Below are 21,795 nucleotides of genomic sequence, written 5' to 3' on the forward strand. Positions count from 1 at the left end.
ACAAATCTTTAATATATAAGAAGAAAACATAGACTACAGGGATAGTAATTCTTAAATAATGGCCTTTATATATAATATGTACTTTTTAAAATGTATTTTTAATTACTCATTTACATGAAGGATTTTTATAAATATTTTTTATGACGTGTAAAGTAGTCATGTAATTACATGTTTTGCAACATTCATTTCAAAGTTTTGTGTTTTTTCATGGTTAATTTCAAATATGATGTTCTATTTATATTCTTTATAGAATGGAATCCCACCACAGCCTCGAGCAGCTCACACATGTGCAGTACTCGGAAATAAGGGCTATATTTTTGGAGGACGAGTATTGGTTAGTTTTTTTTGTTGTTGTTGCTGAGGCAATTGGGGTTAAGTGACTTGCCCAGAGTCACACAGATTAAGTGTTAATTATCTGAGGTCAGAGACTCAGGTCCTCCCGACTTCAGGGCTGGTGCTCTATCCCCTGAGCCACCTAGCTGCCCCAATTTAATATTCCTAATGTTATGTGTATCATATATTGGATTAGTTGCCATCTAGGGGAGGGGATTGGGGGAAGGAGGAGAAAATTTGAAACATAAGACTATGCAAAGATCATCCATGCATATGTTTTTAAAATAAAAATCTTTAATAATTAAAAAATATTACTAATGTTAGTTCTGTTTCCAATTTTATATATGGAATTTAATGACATCCCATTTCTAATCATTTGATTCTTTCACAGAATCTGAATAGAAATCAGAGATCTTTATTCACACATATATATCTATACTCATACATATCACACTTTAAAGTTTGTAAGGTGTTTTCCTTATAATATGAGGATGTGTGTTAGTAATATTTAGAAAGCACATTGTCTAGTTCACTACCCAATTTAACTTTATTTTATTTTAGCAAACTAGGATGAATGATTTGCACTGTCTGAACTTAGATACTTGGACTTGGTCTGGAAGGTAAGTTTGAAATGGCAATATGACAGTTGTAATAATTGTTCTAAATAAAATAAATAATAATAAATAAATAATTGTGATGAAAATAAATTTTTTATTTCTATCACTGAGAAAAACAATAGAATTTCACTGGTAAGTAAAGGGGAATGACTGGAATTTATTGTTCTGTTTAAATTGATAACAAAATTGAATAGAACAGCAAAATTATTATTAAGGTTTCACTTTGGGCCAAAATTTAGATGATCCCTGCTTGGGTAAAGGTCTGTGGTTCCAACTGTCAATTGGAAAAGATTAGGGAAAGATAGTATTTGGAAAGGCTAGGTTTTATGCATAGCCAATAATATTTTTTAAAATGTTGAGATATATTTAACTGCGCTTGTTTGTTAAATATGAAACATATAATTTAAGAATACTCCCCAAATGATTTTTATATTTAATTTGGCTTTAGTTCCATCAGTATGTGTGTATGTATGTGTATATATATATCTGTATATTTACATATACATATATATACTACAAACATATACATTTGTGTGTGTGTGTGTGTGTGTGTGTGTGTGTGCATTCAGCTTGTGATTTTAATGATACAGGGAACTTTTTAGTGAAGAAATTCCTCTATCAATGTGTTTGTACCTTTATTACTTCTTAGTTATCTCTTAATGTCCAGCTCCCTAACTAAATTATAGGCCAAAATGATTGTTAGGGAAAATTGCAAAAAGAAATATGCTGGTGTACTCGAGTGAGATTTGTTTTTGTATTGATAGCTGTATCAGTATGCTCTTTGGAGAATGCATTCCTTTAATATAAGTGAGTGGATTTGAGCATCGCTTTCATATTAAAAGTTTATTACCAGTATTTTCTTTAATATTTATACATATGTGCAATATGGTAGGTTTATAATGTGCTTATATTGATTATTATTCTAGTCATTTTATGCTTATTTTGACCTGCATAATTTTTTTTTAGATTTGAATTGTTTCAATTACTTCATGACTTTAGATTTGTTATTTCTTTAGTATGAAAACACCTTTTACTGACTGAGATAGCAAGTGATCCTTCTATGCCTTAGTAGATAAGTCATTCTGGCCAAAAAAACTCTTGTTGGCCAACTCTGTGGATAAGTTTCTCTGAACTTAATTTGGTGGGTCCTAAGGCAATAATTTGTCTTGTTGGGCCCCTCCTTGAAAACTGCCTCACTTGAAAGAATCTGCCATAATTTCTGCTAAAGTGGTTCAGTGTCAAGAACAGAAGTTCACTATCATGTCAAAATGCAGTATTAAAGTGGAACTTTAATAAGAAATTTTAATTATTGCATCTTTATTCTAATTACACTTAAAGTAGTTGATTAATTGCTTGCTTTCTATCCTCTCGTCATCCCTATATGAGAATTTACCTACATTGCTTTCTTTTCCTTTAATTAAGTTGTTTGCTGAATCTGCCTTTCAAAAGTGAACTTAGTGAAGTCCCTGTTGGTTTGTGGCTACTAGATGACAAATTGTTTGACTGTGGCCAAAAGAAAAAAAAAAAGAAAAAGAAACAAAGAAATAGAAATTGGCCCTCAGTTACTTCTGATTCTTCAGTGACAGTAGAGGAATCATGGAAAAGGAAACATAATATTTTAAAAGTCATGTAATTTTTAGACTATCTATGAGCATTTTTTTAAATGTCTAGTTACTAATGAGTTGAAATACTGCTGAAAGATCTAACCCACATTTCTGTTGACTGCATTGTTACTATGTCATATTTTAGAACAATGAATATTAGAGAATATTAGAATTAGAGAAATATAATTATACTAAAAAAAGACAGAAATGGTATATAACTAGACAGCTCAACATGAGTTTGAAATGTTTTATTTGACACTTATTTGTGTGATTTGTAAGAGGAATTTTAGATTATTTTGCAAATTTTCTTATTTTCAAAGAAATAGTGACTTTAAAAAATTATAAGGTAATTCACACACTTTCATTTTGGTTAATATGATTAAAGCACTGTCCTTAATTTTTTCCCTTTCAATGTAGGATTCATACTAATGGAGAGAAACCAAAACATCGGTCTTGGCATACTTTGACACCAATTGCTGATGATCAGCTTTTTCTGTTTGGTGGATTAAGTTCAGAGAATATTCCTTTAAGTAAGTAAAAATGCTCTTTGGTCCCTAATTCCTATTTTATTACTTCCCCTTTAACTTTAGGCCATCATTAGTTCTTTTTTTTTTTTTTAAACTATCTTTATAATTGCTTCCTGGTTTTTTTTTTTAACCTTTCCAATTATTGTTCCCCCACATAATGTAATGGCCATTAAATTAGATACAGAATGCATTTTGTAGTAATAGACAAGTCGTTATATGCAGAAGAAAAATTTGGTTCAGATTCTCTGCTTCCAAAAATGGAAATTGTGACTCCTATTTGATTGTAATAGGAACTAGAATGGGGGATTAGAAACTTAGTATGTTTCCGAAGACTCATTGAAGAAGATTTTAATGAGCCAGTTTTCTATTTATGCTTCAAAAATCTGTAACATTTTTGTTTTTGTTAGGAGCTTAGTAATTAATAAAGATGATTACTTTAGTGTATAAATAAGAAAAAATAATTATATTTGAATTAAATATTTTTAAAAATATATCTTAAGTTTAACATCACAATAATAAAATTATCCTGTTCATGTCCCCTTATGAATTGCCTTTTTTTCTTAAGTGTCCTTTTTTAAATTTAAATTTTTTGTTATTATAATTTGACAACTGCCAAGAATCATGAATGTTTCCTTATAGAAAGAACAAGTGATTGTATATGAAACTATGAATCTCCATTCAATGTTAGTTTTAAAGCAGTTTTTCTGTGTTACCTTAACTCTGAACTTTCTATTGTTCTCTTCTTACTTTTCCAGTCTTCTTATCCCTTATACAATGCTTCCTTCCTTTCTTCGTTCTCTTAATATCCACAGATGCTCCTTGATCTAGTGGCATGATTCCTTCCTGTTCTTGAGCAAGACATTCTATCTTTTGGCTTTAGACATTTTCGTTGGCACCCCCAAATGTTCTTCCTCCTCATCTTTCCCTCCCTAGGTTTCCTGACTTCCTTCTGGTCTCAGTTAAAATCCTACCTTCTACAAGAAGGCTTTCCCAATTCCTCTTAATTCTAATGCTTTTCCTCTGTTGATTATTTTCTTTTTATTAGGTATATAGCTTTTTGTATATAGTTGTTTACATGTTGTTCCCCATTAGATTAGAAATTCCTTGAGGACAGAGACTTTTTTTTTTTTAAATAACCAGAGCCTTGTCTTCAACATTGAGATGATTCAAACCAGTTCCACTTGCTTCAGTGATGAAGAGAGCCATCTATACGCAAAGAGAGAACTGTGGGACCAGAATGTAGAACACAGCATAGCATCCTCACTCTCTCTGTTGTTATTTGCTTGCATTTTGTTTTCTTTCTCAGTTTTTCTCTTTCTTCCTTCTTGATCTGATTTTTCTTGTGCAACAAGATAACTATAAATATGTATACATATATTCGATCTAACATGTATTTCAACATATTTAACATGTATTGGACTACCTGCCAGCTAGGGAAGGGGGTGGGGGAAAGGAAGGGAAAATTTGCAACAAAAGGTTATGCAAGGGTCAATGTTGGAAAAATTACCCATGCATATGCTTTGTAAATAAAAAGCTTTAATAAAAAATTAAAAAAAAAATTTAACCAGAGCCTTTACACAGTCCCTGTCACAAGGTTCTTAATAAATGCCTACTGACTGCCTGACCATGCAGTATGGCAGTCTTTTAGACTGGAATAGCATCAACATCCAAAGATTCTAAGGACCTTTAGGACCTGTCCTGAGATGACATTGAGGCCTCTAAAGATGCACTATTTATATCCTCAAAAATCCAGAGATATTCCTAGCCTTAGGAAGTAGAGGTCAACTCAGAGACAGACCTCAGTGCCTGGGGTCAAGACCAAGCAGAGCCAACCATACTACCATAAGTACAACAAAGGGCAAAGGCTGGCCCAGGTACAAAGCTCTAATTCAGGAACTAAAACTAGAGAGACTGATTAAACCAAAGAAAACTAACTTATTTCAATCAATCATTAAATCAGCAAGCATTTATTAAATGCCTCCTATGGGCTAGAAAGTGTGCTAAATTCTGAGGGTATCAAGAAAGTAAATAAAAACAACCAACAGCAAATGTTGTCAAGGTGCTCACAGTGCAGTGGGAAATTAGAAAATATAAAATATTTTATATCAAAAATAACTAGGAAAAGTCAAGACATACTTTAAATCATTGAACTCCCTAAAAATCGTGATAAAGCTTAGACACTACATGTTAAAAAATAATAAAACTATAGAGATCTTTTGAGCCAGGTGGCAAAGGGAAGGTAGAATGCCATTGATCGCTTCCTGAAAAACCTAGAAATTTCATAGCCTAATGTAGAGCTTCCATATGAAATAAAAGCACTACATTCATTCAGAAGCAGTTTAAGTAACAAAGAATCAGAGGCAGGTTCATAATTTGAGAAATTTGAAAGGGAATATATGATGAAAGAAAATGACTACTAATGAAAGAAAAGAATCATAATTAAAAAAAAAAAAGATCATGAAATACTAAATTCAAAAAATGAAAGCTAATACAAAATTAGGGTATGTTATTTTTTAGTGATGTGCTTTCTAGTTCTTGGAAATAGAATAGTGATTTACTAATATGTCCTTTTTTTTTCATTTTATTTTTTTTTTATTTACTAATATGTCAACGCTTGTAGAAAGTTAGAGAATAATAAATAATTCAGTCAACATTTCAGCAAGGATTGTTTGGGTTTTCTTTTCCTTTTTTTTTTTTTTTTCTTTTCTCCCCCCCCCCTTTTTTTTGGGAAAGAATTATTTGAAACATTACCTGTTGTTCTAAACTAGCATTTCCATTCCTAGTCACTGACCTATGAATTAAGGAGAATGAATTTTTAATATTTTATAAATTGTAAAGACTCATTGCTGTTTTAGTCCTATTCAGTTCTCTCATCTACACTTAAGATCATATATATTCATATATGCATATTCTGACAAGATGATAGGCAAATTGAGAGAAAAATAAAAACTGTGTAAAGTAACTTAAGCTTTATTTCTAATTGTCATGCATGATATTATAGGTGATGGATGGATTCACAATGTTGTAACAAATGGTTGGAGACAGCTTACACATTTACCTAAGACAAGGCCCAGGTAAGTCTAAAAAGTTAACACACAGTGGAATATGTTTGAAAAGTTTTAAAGCATAGCACAAAATCCGAATATTTGTTAATATAAAAATAAAATGTCAGAATGCTTAATTTGATGTTATCTGGAGAATTCATTTGATAGTTATAGTCCATTATTAGGACTATTTGACCCACATTTAATTTATTGCATACTTAAGTATGTTATTCTTTGAGATTAAGTGGATAATCATATTTGATAAAGACAGTAAGATGTTGAAAATTTTTGCTGATTTTAATATTTAAAGCATTTTCATAATAGCTTATTTTTCAAAATACATGCAAAGATAGTTTTTAACATTCACCACTGTAAAATCTTGTGTTCCATATTTTTCTCCCTCCCTCCCCGACAGCAAATAATCCAATATAGATTAAACATGTGCAATTCTTAAAGCAATTTTTATTGGTTAGGGTGGTGGCAGTAGAAATTTGCTTTTTGAAATGTTTTGAGGTCTAATCAATTGAGAAATTTGTATTTAAATCAATTTAGATTTGGAAAAGCACGTTACTATATATATAATTCCTGAATAATTGTGTAACACATTTAATCCTACTGAATTACTTGAATAGAAAATTTGAAGTATATATTAGAAATCATAAAAATCTTGGAAATAATGTTAGACTATAAAAAAACATTTTGAGACTGTATTCTGCTTTATAATTTTCTAGTATAATTAATAGTAAATTATGTTAACTTAAATCTATTAAGTGTGGTATGAGAATTGTTATAGATTTTTTTTTCTTCTTGCAATTGGAGTTAAGTGACTTGCCAGGGTCATCCAGGTAGAAAGTGTTCAGTGTCTGAAGCCAGATTTGAACTCAAGTTCTCCTGATTCCAGGACTGGTGCTTTATCTACTGTGCCATCTAGCTGCCTTGAGAATTGTTATTGTGTTAGTAATGGACTTTGGTTTAGATTTTTTTCATGTCATATCTCTCAAAAACTTTTTTTTTTACTATAGGTTTTTGAAGTAACATAAATATTGTAATAATTTTTTAGCATTTTTAATTTATTATATTATTTACTAATCTAACAAAAGGGCCTGAAAATCTTTAACATTAAATAATTATACATCAAGTTCAGAAGCACAATGAGATTTTCATATTTTCATTGCCTATAGAAATGTGATTCCTGCATTGTTTTTAATTTGTAATAACTGTTCAGAATGTATCTTTTAACTTGTCTAGAAAATTCAGTCATTTTTTTATTCCTTAATTTATGGTGCTAAGTATAAGATTGGTAGTAGAAATAAATGTATTTTTTTAAAGTTAATTATTCCTGGGATATCATATTTTACTATTTGTTAAGAACTTATTAAGAGATTATTAACTAGAATAACAAAACTATTATCAATATAATCCTAGGTAGAAGAGCTATAAGAAAAAGATTTCTTTTAATTCAGCTGACATGTCATGTAAATAATATGCTTTATTAGAATGTTTAGGTGATAAGTTAGAGCAGCTGTGAGAGGACATAAACTGTCAGAGTCTGTAGAAAAAAACATCAGGTTGCAAGCTAGAATGTCACCAAAATCAAGGCAGGAAAGGCTTTCCAGTGTTCTTCGAAGATCAAGTCCAGGCCAGAATTTTCCTAAGGCAGATAAGACAGAGGCAGATCTATCTTCAGGTATGAGGTGAGGAAGAGAAAAGGTGGGATACAGTTTAGTGTAAGGAGAACAGTGAATATTTACTGAAAAAAATTTTTTTAATGAAAAAGAAAATTTAGTTTGTCTAAATTCAGTTTGTGCTAATTTTTTTCAAGTAATTAAAAATATAATCTGCCCAATTCTCCCTTTGTGGCTTTACAAAGCAGAATATATAATATGAAGAAATTTCTTTTGTTCTTCTCCCCATAATTCTCTTAAACCAGAGTTTATGCTTGGTTTGAGTAGACAGTAGCTGAATAGTAGCTGATACAACTACTAATTATGAAATTTTCCTTTTTGTCCCTAAGAGATACTCAGTAAAATATTGGAGTAGGTCCTTGGGAATCATTGTTCTGCCCCAAAGATTATGCCCAAGGTACATGTTTTCTTTTCTGTGATAATGAATTATACCCCACTCATACGTGGGCTTTTCCCCCTTCCTTCCCCCATTTTATCTTTCTGCCTTGTACTAAAGAAGCTTTGGGATAGCTAAGGTGGTGGTAATGGTTGAGGATAGGGGGATGAGAAAGTTATTACTATGTAAAAACAAAATATATCAATCTAAAAAAAAAAATTTATGATGAGTTTTCACTGAAGATTTACGTGAACTGATTTGTGAATTGGAGAATTGGGCAGAATATTCCCCAAAGTAAACTCTTATGACTTAATTCTAATCTGTGATCTTACTTGCCATTGAACTTGTGCTTTAGTGTTTGAAAAAATAATTTAGCCTGAGGTACAAATTGTATGTATTGTACTATTATGAAGGCTAAGCCAAAAAAAAAAAAAATCTATTCAAATTACATGGTAACAAAAATAAGAAATAATATGATTATTTTGAGGATTGTTGCAATAGTATTTTGATTAATTTCTAAGTAAAGTATAAAAGAGTCTTCTCAAAAGGTCTCTGCTGTCAAGATGCATTTTCAGTGGCTTTATCCAAGTTTTAATTATTCCTTAAAATTGGAGAATACATTTAAAATCTTGCATGCATTTTTTTTCCCTGAGAGTTGGAACTTGCTGAAATATAATGTTGCTGTAAAACTGTGAAATTGGTTCTTGGTGAGTTATGTGAAATAAGTTTTAAAAAAAACACATTTTAATTCCTAAGTATATTCCTTGAAATTAGAGATATATATTAGTCTTCAAACCCACCCCCCATTCAAGGTATAAGATGATCTGCTCCTTTATACATAGATTTGTAGAAAGAATTATCTAATTTAAAACACTGAATAAAATAAATAAGACTAGTCTTTTTTTGGGTTGCTTTTGTTATCTGCAACATTTATTAAGCACTTAAAATATATATGGTAGTGAAATACAAAAACAAATTGTTTTCTCCTTCCAAAAGTAAATCAACCAACCAGCTAACAAGCATATATTAAGCTTCTGCTATGTAGGACTAGGCACTAGGAATACAAATATAAAGAATAAAACAATCACAAGGAGCATATATTCTAATAAGAGAAAGACTAACTAGGGGAGAGAAGTACATACATATATACATTATGTATGTATGTATGTATATGTTAAATACAAGGTAATTTGGGAGGGAGAACACTAGGATTTAGGCATTTAGAGGCAGAAATCAGGAAAAGTTTCGTGTATAAGAGTGCTTCAGTTGTGTCTTAAAGGTTTCTTTAGGACTCTTAGGAGGTACAAAGCAATTACATTTTACACAATGGAATATGACCAAAACAAGGGTGTGAAGATAGGTGATGGAGTGTCATGTGTGTGCAGTACAGAGAAGTCCATTTTGTCTGTATTGCAGAGTATAATCTAATATCCATTGATTATGAAAGGACAGTTTGAGAACAGGTTTTGAAGGTCTTTAAAAGGTTTTTTTAAAAAAAAAAAAGCAGTTTATATTTTATCCTACAAACAATAGGAAGCTATTAGAATTGATTAATTTAGGGAGTAATAAAGTTAGGTCTCAACTTAAAAGCACTTTGGGAGCTGGAGGATGGGCTAGAGAGGCAAAAAGATCAATTAATAGTCTATTGGAATAATCTAGGTGAGAGGTAAGAAACTTAAACTAAAATATTAGCTGTGAGTTGAAAGGTGAGATTCAAAATATGTTGTAGCTGTAGAATCAGCAAAATGACAACAGTTTGACTAGATAGGGTGAAGGAGATTGACAAATTGAAGAAAATGCTGGCATAATAAACCTGGGAGACTGGAAGGTTGGTGGGGCCAAGAGAGGAACATGTTTACAGATCCTCAAATCAAAAATATAAATTGATAGTGTACAAAAATGCTAAGTACCAAATAGCTGAGTAAACAAAGAAATCAGGTTGAGGTAAAGTACTGACTGCTTTCTGAGGGTAATTTTTGAGCAAATTTTTAAGGCAGTACAGGATAAGTGAAAGGAAAACTATTGGATATTTCAGAAAGAAAAATGAATAAGTTATGCTGGGATTAGCAAGTAGATAAATTCAGCTAGAGTGGAAGATTCATGGTGGAGAAATAACAAGAAATAAATTTGGTTAGAGGAAAAGTTATAATTCATTGAATTTTGAAAGCTAAAGTTTCTCAGAATGCTAGGGAATGCTGAATATTCTTGAGCAGCTATATGGCTTCACACAAGTATTTCAAGAGGATCATTTTATTTTTTATTTGAAGATTATTATTCTTTATTGGAATTATGAGAAAATAGAAGGATATTGTGAGGATAAAGGTAAGACTTAGGAGGCTGTTGTAGTAGTGCATACTTGTAAAGAGATTTTAGACTATAGTGGTGGAATGGAATAGAAGGAGAGCAAATTAGAATCTGCAAAGAAAATATAACTGATTGTATCTGGCAGGAAAAGAAAACTGTTAGAAATGACAAAAAGATATTAAGTCTGGAAATTAATCAGAAGAAAGATAGTGCCATTGAAAAGGAAATTCAAAAGCATGCATTTTTTTTCTCAAAGATAATGAGTTCACTTTTCAAAATTTTAAGATACATGTCATGAAAAAAGAGACAAAAAAATGAGGCAGAGCTGAGATGATAATAGTAACCCATTTTAAAAACACTTTTATGATATAATTTCTTCATAAACATTCTTAGGAGGTAATAGCTAAATATTATCTCTCTCCCCCTTTTAACAAATGTAGAAGTGGAGACTCATAGAGATTGTGTGGCTTTCCTACTGTTACACAGCTGGGAAATGTCAGAGCTGAGTTTTGAACCAGGTTTCCTGATTTCAGGTCCAAGGTTCTTTCTAACACAGTAAGGTGCCATTAGTGAATGATTTACTTCCAAGGCTTATAATTAAAATCTTTTGAGCAAATGAACTGTGGAGGGAATACTTTAGTCTAACTCCTTTGAGGACATGCCAAAAGTAAAAATTAATTCAAGTAAACATTCTACTTTATTGAAATAGATGGCCTTTTGTTATTTTGTGATATCGTGACATCCGTTTGTTATTAGTAACTCATTCCTTATAATTTTCACTCATAGGTTATGGCATACTGCCTGTCTGGGAAAAGAAAATGAAGTAATGGTATTTGGTGGGAGCAAAGATGATTTACTTTTTATGGATACAGTAAGTACATTTAGGTATTTTTTGATTATTTAATATTAAAATTAAAAGGCTATAGAATGAGACATTGAAAATGCAGTATTATAGTTCTCTTGCTAAAATTAGCAAGAATTCAGATGAAGTAATGGCTCCTTTTAATGAATTGCTGTCTTTCAGAGCTAATCGCTTTTGTGGAAGCATTTCAAATAAAGCTCTCTATAAAATAATGTAAAATAAAAGCAGGACTATTAATTCTATCATACTCATCATAAAACAAAAAGTTTCCCAAGCTTTCCTTGTTGTTAAGCTGGAGAAATATTTCAGATTGTTTGATGGCTTGGACCCAAAAAAAAAATTGATTAGTGAATGGATGTCAATTTGGAGTGAGGCCTTTGGTGGAGTACTTGGCTCTTTGTTGTTCAAGAAAATATAAATCTTCTCTTCCCTTCAAAAAAACCCCAACCCTCCAAGAAAAATAAAGGGGGAAAAATAGTATGCTTCAGTCAATATTCAGACACAATCAATTCTTTCTCTGGGGATGGATAGCATTTTTCATCATAAGTCTTTCAGGGTAATCTTGAGTCATTGTATTGTTGAGAATAGCTAAGTCATTCACATATGATCATCCCATAACATTGTTATTATTTTGTACATAGTACATTTTATTTTGCATGAGCTCATGTCGGATTTTCCAGATTTTTCTGAGAGCATCCTGCTTATCATTTCTCACAAAATAGTATTCTATCACAATCAAATACCACACCTTATTCATCTATTTTCCAATTGATGGCTATCCTCTCAATTTCCAATTTTTTTCTCCTTGGGAAAAGAGCTGCCAATATTTTTCTATATGAAGGTCCTTTTTAAAAAAATCTCTTTTGGGATACAGACCTTGTAGTGGTATTACTAGGTCAAAAGGTTTGCATGGTTTTAGAGCTCTTTGGACATACTTAGAAATTGCTCCACAGAATAATTGAATCAGTTCACAGTTTCACCAACAATGTATTAAGGTTTCATTTTTCCCATATTCCCTCCAACAGTTGTTATTTTCCTTTTCAGTCCTATTAATCAGTCTAATATGTATGAGGTGATACCTCAGAATTGTTTTAATTTGCATTTCTCCAATCAAAAGTGCAGTTAGGAGGAGTATATATAGACAGAAGGCACAGTTGTGAGTTGAATATGCAGAGATAATATTTTAAAAATAAAATTAAGGGGTGAGAGGAATGTCATAGGTTAGAAAAGGAGAAGTGGAATGGAATAAATTATCTGCCATAAAAGATGCAAAAAAAAAAAAAAAAAACTTTTACAGTGGAGAGGAAGAAGGGGAAATGAGAGAGTGACTGAACCTTACTCTCATCAGAATTGGCTCAAAGAGGAAATAACATACATATTCAGTTGGGTATAGAAATCTGTATTGCCTTGTTGGGCAAGTAGAAGAGGATATGAGAACAGAGGAGGATGATAGAAAGGAGGGAATAATGGTCAGAAACAAAACTCTTTGGATGAGGGGCAAAGTAAAAGGAGAGAGAAAATAGAATAAACAGGAAATAAAATTAGTAGTTGTAATTGTGAAAAGAATTTTGAAGCAAGTTTTTTGATAAAGGCCTCATTTCTCAAAAGTATAGGTAATCGAGTCAAATTTATAAAACAATAAGTCATTTCTCAAATAATAAATGATTAAAAGATGACTTCTCTCACCCCTAATTTTATCATTAAAAAAAAAAAGATTACCCCTTCATATTCAACTCACACCATTGCTCTTTATGTGTCTATATATACTCCTAACTGCCATAATAATGAGAAAGTTCTGACGAGTTACAAATATCATCCTCCTGATATAGGATCCTCCTGGTAGAGAATTGGGGTGTGAGAATCCTCTCTGGTCGATGTGATGAGGTTTAGGTTTAGGATTGTCAGGGAACCAAATGATTAGATTAGTGTTCCTGGTGGTTAGGAAGTTAAATGATGAGGTCTAGTGGCAGGTTCGGGGTTCAGGGAACCAAATGGAGAGGTTAGTCTCCCCTATACCCCCTTGGGATTCGGTGTATGAATAGGGAATTTTGGGTACCCACTTCTGGCAGCACAAAAATTCTTCGTGAAGGAATTTACAAATCTGAAAACCTAGATTGATAAAAAAAGGTTTATTCTAGGTATTGGGTGTGGTGTTCTTCTTTAAAATATAATAGTTCTCTCTGGGAGAGAACAGGTTTCTCAGGGGAGGTTTTCTGGAGGCAGCCTTAGTTTCAGTTAAAAGTAATAATCACCCAAATGCAACCAGCTGGTAAAAATGTAAATGTTTATTTTCTCCTTCCAAAATAGCCCAGTTAGTTGAGGCCTATCTCTCTGCTTGGTTCTAAGAGCTCTTGCAGCTTTGTCCTTTGTTTTTGCCTCTGCTTTCTCCAGCTTCCAGCCAGCAAAGTGGAAAATGGAATAAATCTCTCTTGCCTCTGAGAGAGGGCTTCTGGCTCTCAATCTCCCAGAGTGCTCTGTGTCTGTCCCAGCATGTTCCACTCCAATCTAATTCAGCTGAACTCCCTTAACTAGGCCTCTGCTTTCTTCTCATATATCAGAGAGTGGAATTATGGGTTTTCTCCCATAGTGCTCTGTGGTCCTAAGAGCTTCAAGGGAGGTGTGAATTCAGATATCTCATACTAAATTCTGAAATCTCCCAAACGTGTGAACTCCAATGAGTAAAGGTGTGAACACAAGCATTATATCAATTAGTACCTTGTTTCAGGTTCTGGCCTAAAACATCTCCTTGTAAGATTAGATCAAGGATATTGAACCATGCTAAATTAGATAATTATTGTCTCTATCAACTCTAATGATTTAATAGTTTGTAAAGATTCCAACAATTGGGAAGTAAAGTTTAGAGAAATCCTGACAGAGGCATAAAGTCTCATTAGGAAATAGGTGAGGATAAAGAGATGGTGGCACTGAAAGGGAATATTATTCCAGTGGGCAGAAGTTTCCTTGGTATAGTATGGCGTGGCATGGCATGGCATGTTAGGACCTTTGCAAAGAAATGAGTTTAAAATTGCCCTTTTTATAAGGAAGTTTTTGGCTGTAATCCAAGACCTGCTCTCCCTCCCGATAAGGCTGGTGGGTGGAGTTGAAATTGAATAGAAAATCTTCAATTGAATAAGGTTGGTATCTCCAGCTCCAAACTCAACCAGTCCTACCCAGATAACAGAATGAAGCTGCTTGCCCTCAGATGGGGTCCCCACAAAGACAGGATTCAAGGAGAATTTGTCCTTCGAGGAGTTTTAGAGTTTTGGAATTCCTTCAGGCGCAGGTCCAATATGATTCACAAACCTGAAATCTGAATGTAGCAAGAAAAGCAATTTTTATTGGCACTGACAAGCCACCTTTGTTAGGAAGACAGACTCTTCAGTGGCAAGAGGTCCTGCCAAAATGTCTTCATAGCAGACAAGAGTTCCTGGTAGGCAGCTTTTCCAAGTAGAGAAGTCTCTTGGCAAAGCATAATCCTGCTTCAGGATTCTGCAAAGATTCAAAATTGTCTTTTTATTGGCAGTCTGGGATAGGATTTCCATTGAATGAGATTCTTTCAATATTGTCATTGCCCCCAGGCCTAGATTTCCAATTGAAAAGAAAATACTTATCTTGGGAGTTTCAAACCACTCAATAACTGGGAGTTCAAGCTACTGGGAGTGGTCCTGGGCTGATCTTAATGAAACCATTTAACTGCCTTGAAGGATGGCTCTCTGTCAGGGGAGAGTTTCAGAGTTCACTGTTTCCCCCCAAAAGTCAAGGGGGACACAATTTGCATCACTCCCATCTAGGAATGTGAACAGATAAACCTTATTAAGTCCCTTATGATACCACTTTTCTGATCCCCTCCTTATGCTTCTCCACAGTCCCGTATTTGAAAATCAATTTTCCATTCAGTATCTTTATCACAAATACTTGAAAATCCTGTTTTACTGAATACCACCTTTTTCCCTGAAGGATTTATACTCAGTTTCCTGAATAGGTGATTCTTGGTTGTATTCCTAGTTGCAGTGCATATTCCAAAGTCTCTGATCCTTTAATGTAGAAGCTGCTAAATCTTGTGGCTCCAATATCTTTGAATTATTTCTTTTTGAGTACTTGTAATATATTCACCATAACCTTGGAGTTTTGGAATTTGGTTATAATATTCCTGGGACTTTTCATTGTGGGAGCTCTTTCAAGAAGTGATCAATGGATTCTTTTCTATTTTACCCTCTGATTCTAAAATATCAGGAAGTTTTCCTTGATAATTTCTTGAAAGATGATGTGTAGTTTTGTAATGCCAGAGAAACTGAGCAAGACAGAGATTAGAGAACAGTTTAATAGTTTATTAAATGGAGAGATTTACTGGGACCAAATGATCCATGTTTGGTCTCAGGGCTAAACGAGACTATTGTCTCAAAGAGTCCAACCCTGAATATCAGACAGCAAGACTCTTTTATAGGATAACAAGAACAATGACATAATGGGAGAAGTACCTGGATGGGGATAACTTAATGAGGGGAGGCATCTAGAATAACATAATGGAGGGAGGTACTGGAGAGGTTACTGATAATCTAATGATGTCTAAAATGGATAGACCTTTATCCTGTCAAATATTAAGAAGGAATGATTATAGCCTAAATATAAAAAACCTTTATCTCATCAAACATTAAGAGGAAAAGGTTATAACCTGAGACAGAGTAACTAAATAGGACAATTGGAGAAACTGGGTGAGGACATTAAAAGGGAACTGTGGCACAATAGGTTTGGTTTTTTTTTTTTTTTTCAATCACAGCTTTCAGGGAGACTAGTAATTTTAAAATTATCTCTTCTGGATCTTTTTTCCAGATGAGTTGTTTTTCCATTGAGATATTTCACAATCTTTTCTAATTTTTCACTCCTTTTGTTTTATTGTTTCTTGCTTTCTCATAAATTCATTAGGTTCCATTTGCTCTATTCTAATTTTTAAAGAATTATTTTCCTTAGTAAGTTTTTATACTTTCTTTTTCCTTTGAAAATTTTGCTTTTTAAGGTGGTATTCTCCTCAGGAGCTTTATGAACTTCCTTTTGTATTATTGTCATTTCTCTTCCCAATATTTCTTCCATCTCTCTTATTTGATTTTCAAAATCCTTTTTGAGCTTTTTAATGGCCTAAGCCCAATTCTTATTTTTTTTTGGAGGCTTTGGATATATTGGAGTCCAGCTCCACTGAATACTGAGAGTGTGAAATGAATACCCGAGGCCAGGCAGAAGATAGGCTTTGCAATCTTCATTTATTAATTTGAATGCCAGCTTAAATATACCCATTTAGCCTAGTTTTTGCAACATCAGCTGGCTTCATCATATCCCTCCATGGTTAATGTACATTCCATACTTTGACATTTCTGTAATCACCTTAATTATCAGTACCAAAATCTTACCAACACATAATTGTAAATAGCCTAATTGTGATGCTCATCAACATAATTGCAAATAGTTTTGATGTTTTATTAATACCAAAGTACCTGTCAAAATAGAGTAGTAAATAGCAGAAATTATCAAAATGTATTTACCTCAATTATGTCCTTAATTCATTGTTAAGGAGTAAACAGTACAGTTGAAATGCTTCATTCCTGTGGCATGTAGTCTCCTAAATTTACCCCAGTATGGGCATGGACTTACTGGCCCTCTACAGGTCAAAAGATGGTGAGCTGATATGGGCATGGATCCACTGGCCTTCTACAGGATGTAGGAGCTTTGACTTTTTAATCTTCTGAGAGGGTGTTTTGATCTTTCTTCTCACCATAGTAACTTTCTATAGTCAGAATATTTTTTTGTTGTTTGTTCATTTCCCCAGCCTATTTTTTGGACTTTTTACTCTTTATTAAATAAAAAATACCTCTGTTTCCAGGGTAGAGGGTGCAATATGTTAAGCTTTGTAATGCCAGAGAAACTGAGGCAAGATAGAGATTAGAGAGTATTTAATATTTTATTTGAAAGCGAGAGATTTACTGGGACCAAATGGATCCATGGTTTGGTCCCAGGGCTGAATGAGACTATCATCTCCAAGAATCCAGCAAAACAATTTGAGTTCTCAATGACATATATACACATGGCTCAGACCCAGGGGGTAGACTGAGGCAGGAGTGAAGTCAGGGTTCTGAGAGCCACCCGGAGATGGGAATGACATAATGGGGGAAGGCACCCTGGAGATGGGGAGAGGCATCTTGATAAGACAGTATCTGATATTCTGATAGCTTGGTATGGGGATAGGCATTATGATATTCTAAAATATAAGATATTTTATCCTTATCAAATATTCTAACTAAGAAGGAGAGATGGTTTTGCAGGATTGATCAGAACAATTATAAACTAGGCAGAACAATTAGAGAAACTGAGGCAGGACAGTTTAGGGAAACTGAGTCAGGATAATAAAAGAGAACTGTGGCACAACAGTTTCAGGGATTTTGTGCATAGATTCTTCTAAGGATCTGTACGTTTTCAATGCTTCTAAGATGATATGATCCAAGAAGTTTGCATACTACATTCTTGATCTTTGCTCTAGTCTATGAGTGACCACAAATACCGTTTTTCTTCCCTGGAACTTTGAAGAGGGTCCCTGATCTACTCTGGCTGTAAGTTCTAGTGTAGTATTGAGTGCTCCTTCTTGTCCTGAGACTGTGAGCCAGGACTACATCCCAGATAGGAATATGGGCAAAACAACAGAAGCCTGCTTCAGTGCTAGTGAAGAGGTTTTCTTCTGACCAGCTATTTGACTCCCTTACTATAGAGCTGAGCTCTCTGGACACCTCAGCTGCTACTGCTAACTCAATAGCTCCTAAGGCCTGCTCCTGGCCCATTGGTTTTCCAAGGCCCTCTCACCCTAGTGAGACAAACCCTTCCCGCCAACCTTCCCAGTCATCTTTGATATCTGTGGGCTAAGAGGTTTGGATATCTTCAGTGCTGCCACTAAATCAGAGGCCCCATAGCCTGTTCCTGAATAGTTGGGGCCAAGACTGCACTGCTTACCCACCCTAGTGCAACAGACCTTTTCTGGGGACCTCCTGGGTAGTTCTTGGCTGGAAAATTGTTCCACTCCACTTTTTGTGGGTTCTGATGCTCTAAAATACATTAAAGTCATTATTCAAAGATATTTGGAGGGGTTTAGGGAAAATCTCGGGCAGGTAGCCCTGCCTTTACTCCATTTTGGCTCTGCTTCCATGTTGTTCAACTTAAAAATCTGTTGATGATCATATAGAAATGCAAAAACTTTTCCTTCTGCCAGAAAACTCCAGTTGAGAGCCAGATGCTCCTGATTTCTCAAACTTAAAACTGTGCTTAAGCCTGCTTGAGGGAAATAAAAAAAAAAGTGGCAAAGAGTTACTTGGCCAAAGGCCCATTTTCAAGTCAACCCTTCAAGATCAGATAGTCCCTTCTTTAGTTGCTATATGTAAGAGAATAGCCATTTTTAAAGGTACATAGAATGCCTCATAGAATCCACCTCTTTCCTCCAGATACAGCTCAGGCATTACCTTCTATGTGAAGTTTTTCCAGATTCTTTCCTGTCAACTAAACTGAACTGGCCTCTAACCTATGGATGTCCAGAGCTAAATAGAGGAGATTAGAGATGCATAGTCATAATCATAGTGAAGGAAATGACTTGCAAGCAAGGAGGCAAACTAGCAAACTAGACATATGTGCCAGGCCCCAATCCCTAGTTGGGGGACCCATTTTACTGGGGCCAAATCTCACTACTTATACCAATGACTACACACAGAGTTGTAATTCCGACAAGAAAGATAACAGCAAAAATGAGATAAGTTTGATTCAGAGCTGGGCTTCATGATCAGAACATGGATACAGGAAGTATTTGTCTGAGATCAGAGAACATCCAGTGCTGGTCAAAGCAGTACAATAATTATATGAAATAATTCTGGGATTTTGCTGTGGCTAAAGTTATCCAGAGGATGAGAAAGCAAAGGATTGTTATTATGATTAAGCTTGATCGTTTTTCCAGCTAGCTCTGGAAAACAGGTTGTCTCCCAGTATTTTGTCATCTTGTAGTTGCCATTGCAACTACCCCATATTTATTCTATCCCTCAACTACCCCATATTTATTCTTTTTATATTTATTTTATACTGATCTACCTAAATCATGTGTTTCTCTCATTCCCTTCCCCATTTCATGCTTTGTATTTGTTTCTTTTCTTTTTTTTTTTTAAATAACTTTTTATTGATAGAACTCATGCCAGGGTAATTTTTTACAGCATTATCCCTTGCATTCACTTCTGTTCCGATTTTTCCCCTCCCTCCCTTCACCCCCTCCCCCAGATGGCAAGCAATCCTTTACATGTTGAATAGGTTACAGTATATCCTGGATACAATATATGTGTGCAGAACCGAACAGTTTTCTTGTTGCACAGGGAGAATTGAATTCAGAAGATATAAATAATCCGGGAGGAAAAACAAAAATGCAAGCAGTTTATATTCATCTCCCAGTGTTCTTTCTTTGGGTGTAGCTGCTTCTGCCCATCTTTGATCAATTGAAACTAAATTAGCTCCCTTTATCGAAGAGATCCACTTCCATCAGATGTATTTGTTTCTTTAATTCCTAACATAGTGCTTGACATAAGAAAACAACTGACAAATGCTTGGTGGTTGATTGATAACACAAAAAATAAGTCTGGTCCATGTGGTTGGTTGAGAAAACTAAGGTTCTGAAAGGTTTAATGACTTTTCCCAGGATGTCTGAAACAGCTTAAGAACTCAAGTTCTTGTACTTTCTTGAACTTCCTTGTACTTAACTTGTAATTCAAAGTTAAGTATTCTTTCTCTTATATCAGGCTGTCTCTCACTATTTGCCTTTTAACATAATTTTATATTATGTTTTGTTTAGGGTCATTGTAATGATTTATTGATATTTCAAACTCAACCTTATTCACTTCTCAGGTAAGTTAATCTTTATTTCTTGATTTTATATATACATAACTATGTCATAAGTTTTCCTAAATGAATGAATTGGTATATTTTTCTCTTGCTGGAGAACAATATGCTTCTTTGAATAGTCTGTGAATAGCATGGAAAATTTTTCTATTTTCCTCAAGATGTGCAAATCAATGCAAACTGTTACAGTTGTACCAAGTATTGACTTGGTACTTTGGGGAATGAAGAAGTACTAGAATCCCCATGACTATTAATCATTTTGTATTTATTACATAAATATTTTGCATTTATTTATTTGTGCAAGCTGTTTGATAGAAATAACTATCTCACTTTTATATTTGTTTCCCAAATGACAAGTACAGTGCCTACCACATAGTGGGTACTATGTTTGTTGTTTTAAATGTTTGTTGATTGCCTAAAAACTGAGTCTAAAGACTTATGACTAATTTTTTATAGGTTATGTCTCGACTGCATTGGTAAAAATGCTGTCATCTTAGAAAGTCAGATAACTTTATTACCTCCAAAGCTTCTTCAGCAAGTTCTCAAAAAAATAACATTTTGGACTGCAGCTAATCATCGACAAGAACAAAGAGCTAAAACTGAAGAAACAGACAAATATCTTTGAATTGTTATTGTTATATACTATATATACACTTAATATGTTGAACATTTTGGAAAAGAAAAAACATTTGGAAAAGCTATTAATAGCTTTAATTCTGGTATTCCCCCTGAAAAAACAGTATTTGGCAGCAAAAAAAAAAAAAAAAGTACTTTTGAAGGGATTATATAATAATGATGGATGTTAGATATAAGAATGGCAGATGAACTTAAAATTTTAAGAACAGGCTACCTTTCAAATAAGTGTGTGTAGTAAGGTTATTCTTCTAGAAAACTAGTAACTAATACAAAATAAGAATTTATTCCATTGTTCAATCTTCACTGAAAATATTATGCAAAACATTCAGGAAAATGAGTGATTTGTCTAAGGATTTCAGGAATGTGAAGAAACACATGTGCCCTGAAATGTTATATATTTTACTTTTTGTTACTGATTTTTGGAGAGAATAAATTCTCTCAAGTAACAAACAATCTTTAAGTTTTTATTTATAACCTAATAAATATTGCTAATGTTAGCCATGAAAAAATATTGGGATGAATGATATCAAACATTGAACTGATCTGCCTTTTTACATATGTTTCTGAGAACAGCAGATATGATGAATGGTATCAGATATTTAGTTAATTTTGTGTATAACAACATGATAACATGGGTAAAGTAGAAATTAGGTGAGTAATGTGGGTTCATTAAGAAGTAATTTTTGTAGTAATCTACAGTCCTATAAACATATGATTTGCTTCATAAAAATGCTTCCTGTAAATTTTTTATGTTAAATGAAAGGTGATAACTCAATAACAGCTCCAAATAAGTTCCTCTCCTTAATTCCCTCTAAAATAATAAGAAGTAGATGCTCAGGATGCTCGGGTGATGAACATAGAGTATCTTTCCTTTAATCTCTGATATTGCCACTTATGGGAAAA

General features: G+C 33.5%; 1 protein-coding gene across 3 annotated transcripts in view; it reads left to right on the top strand.

Annotated features, from left to right (window-relative positions):
* KLHDC1 (kelch domain containing 1) overlaps window positions 1-21,622 on the top strand; it is a 51,275-nt gene extending 29,653 nt beyond the window's left edge. For all 3 annotated transcript variants that reach the window (XM_051977926.1, XM_051977927.1, XM_051977928.1), the window contains 7 exons: window positions 251-334; window positions 895-953; window positions 2,972-3,084; window positions 6,083-6,155; window positions 11,277-11,361; window positions 20,210-20,262; window positions 20,713-21,622. In XM_051977926.1, coding sequence (XP_051833886.1) covers window positions 251-334; window positions 895-953; window positions 2,972-3,084; window positions 6,083-6,155; window positions 11,277-11,361; window positions 20,210-20,262; window positions 20,713-20,881 — 636 coding nt within the window. In that variant the 3' untranslated portion in view covers window positions 20,882-21,622. The remainder of the gene's footprint in view (window positions 1-250; window positions 335-894; window positions 954-2,971; window positions 3,085-6,082; window positions 6,156-11,276; window positions 11,362-20,209; window positions 20,263-20,712) is intronic.
* Window positions 21,623-21,795: the final 173 nt, after the last annotated feature.

This window comes from Antechinus flavipes, chromosome 2, assembly GCF_016432865.1.
Source record: "Antechinus flavipes isolate AdamAnt ecotype Samford, QLD, Australia chromosome 2, AdamAnt_v2, whole genome shotgun sequence".
Classification (NCBI taxonomy): Eukaryota; Metazoa; Chordata; class Mammalia; order Dasyuromorphia; family Dasyuridae; genus Antechinus; species Antechinus flavipes.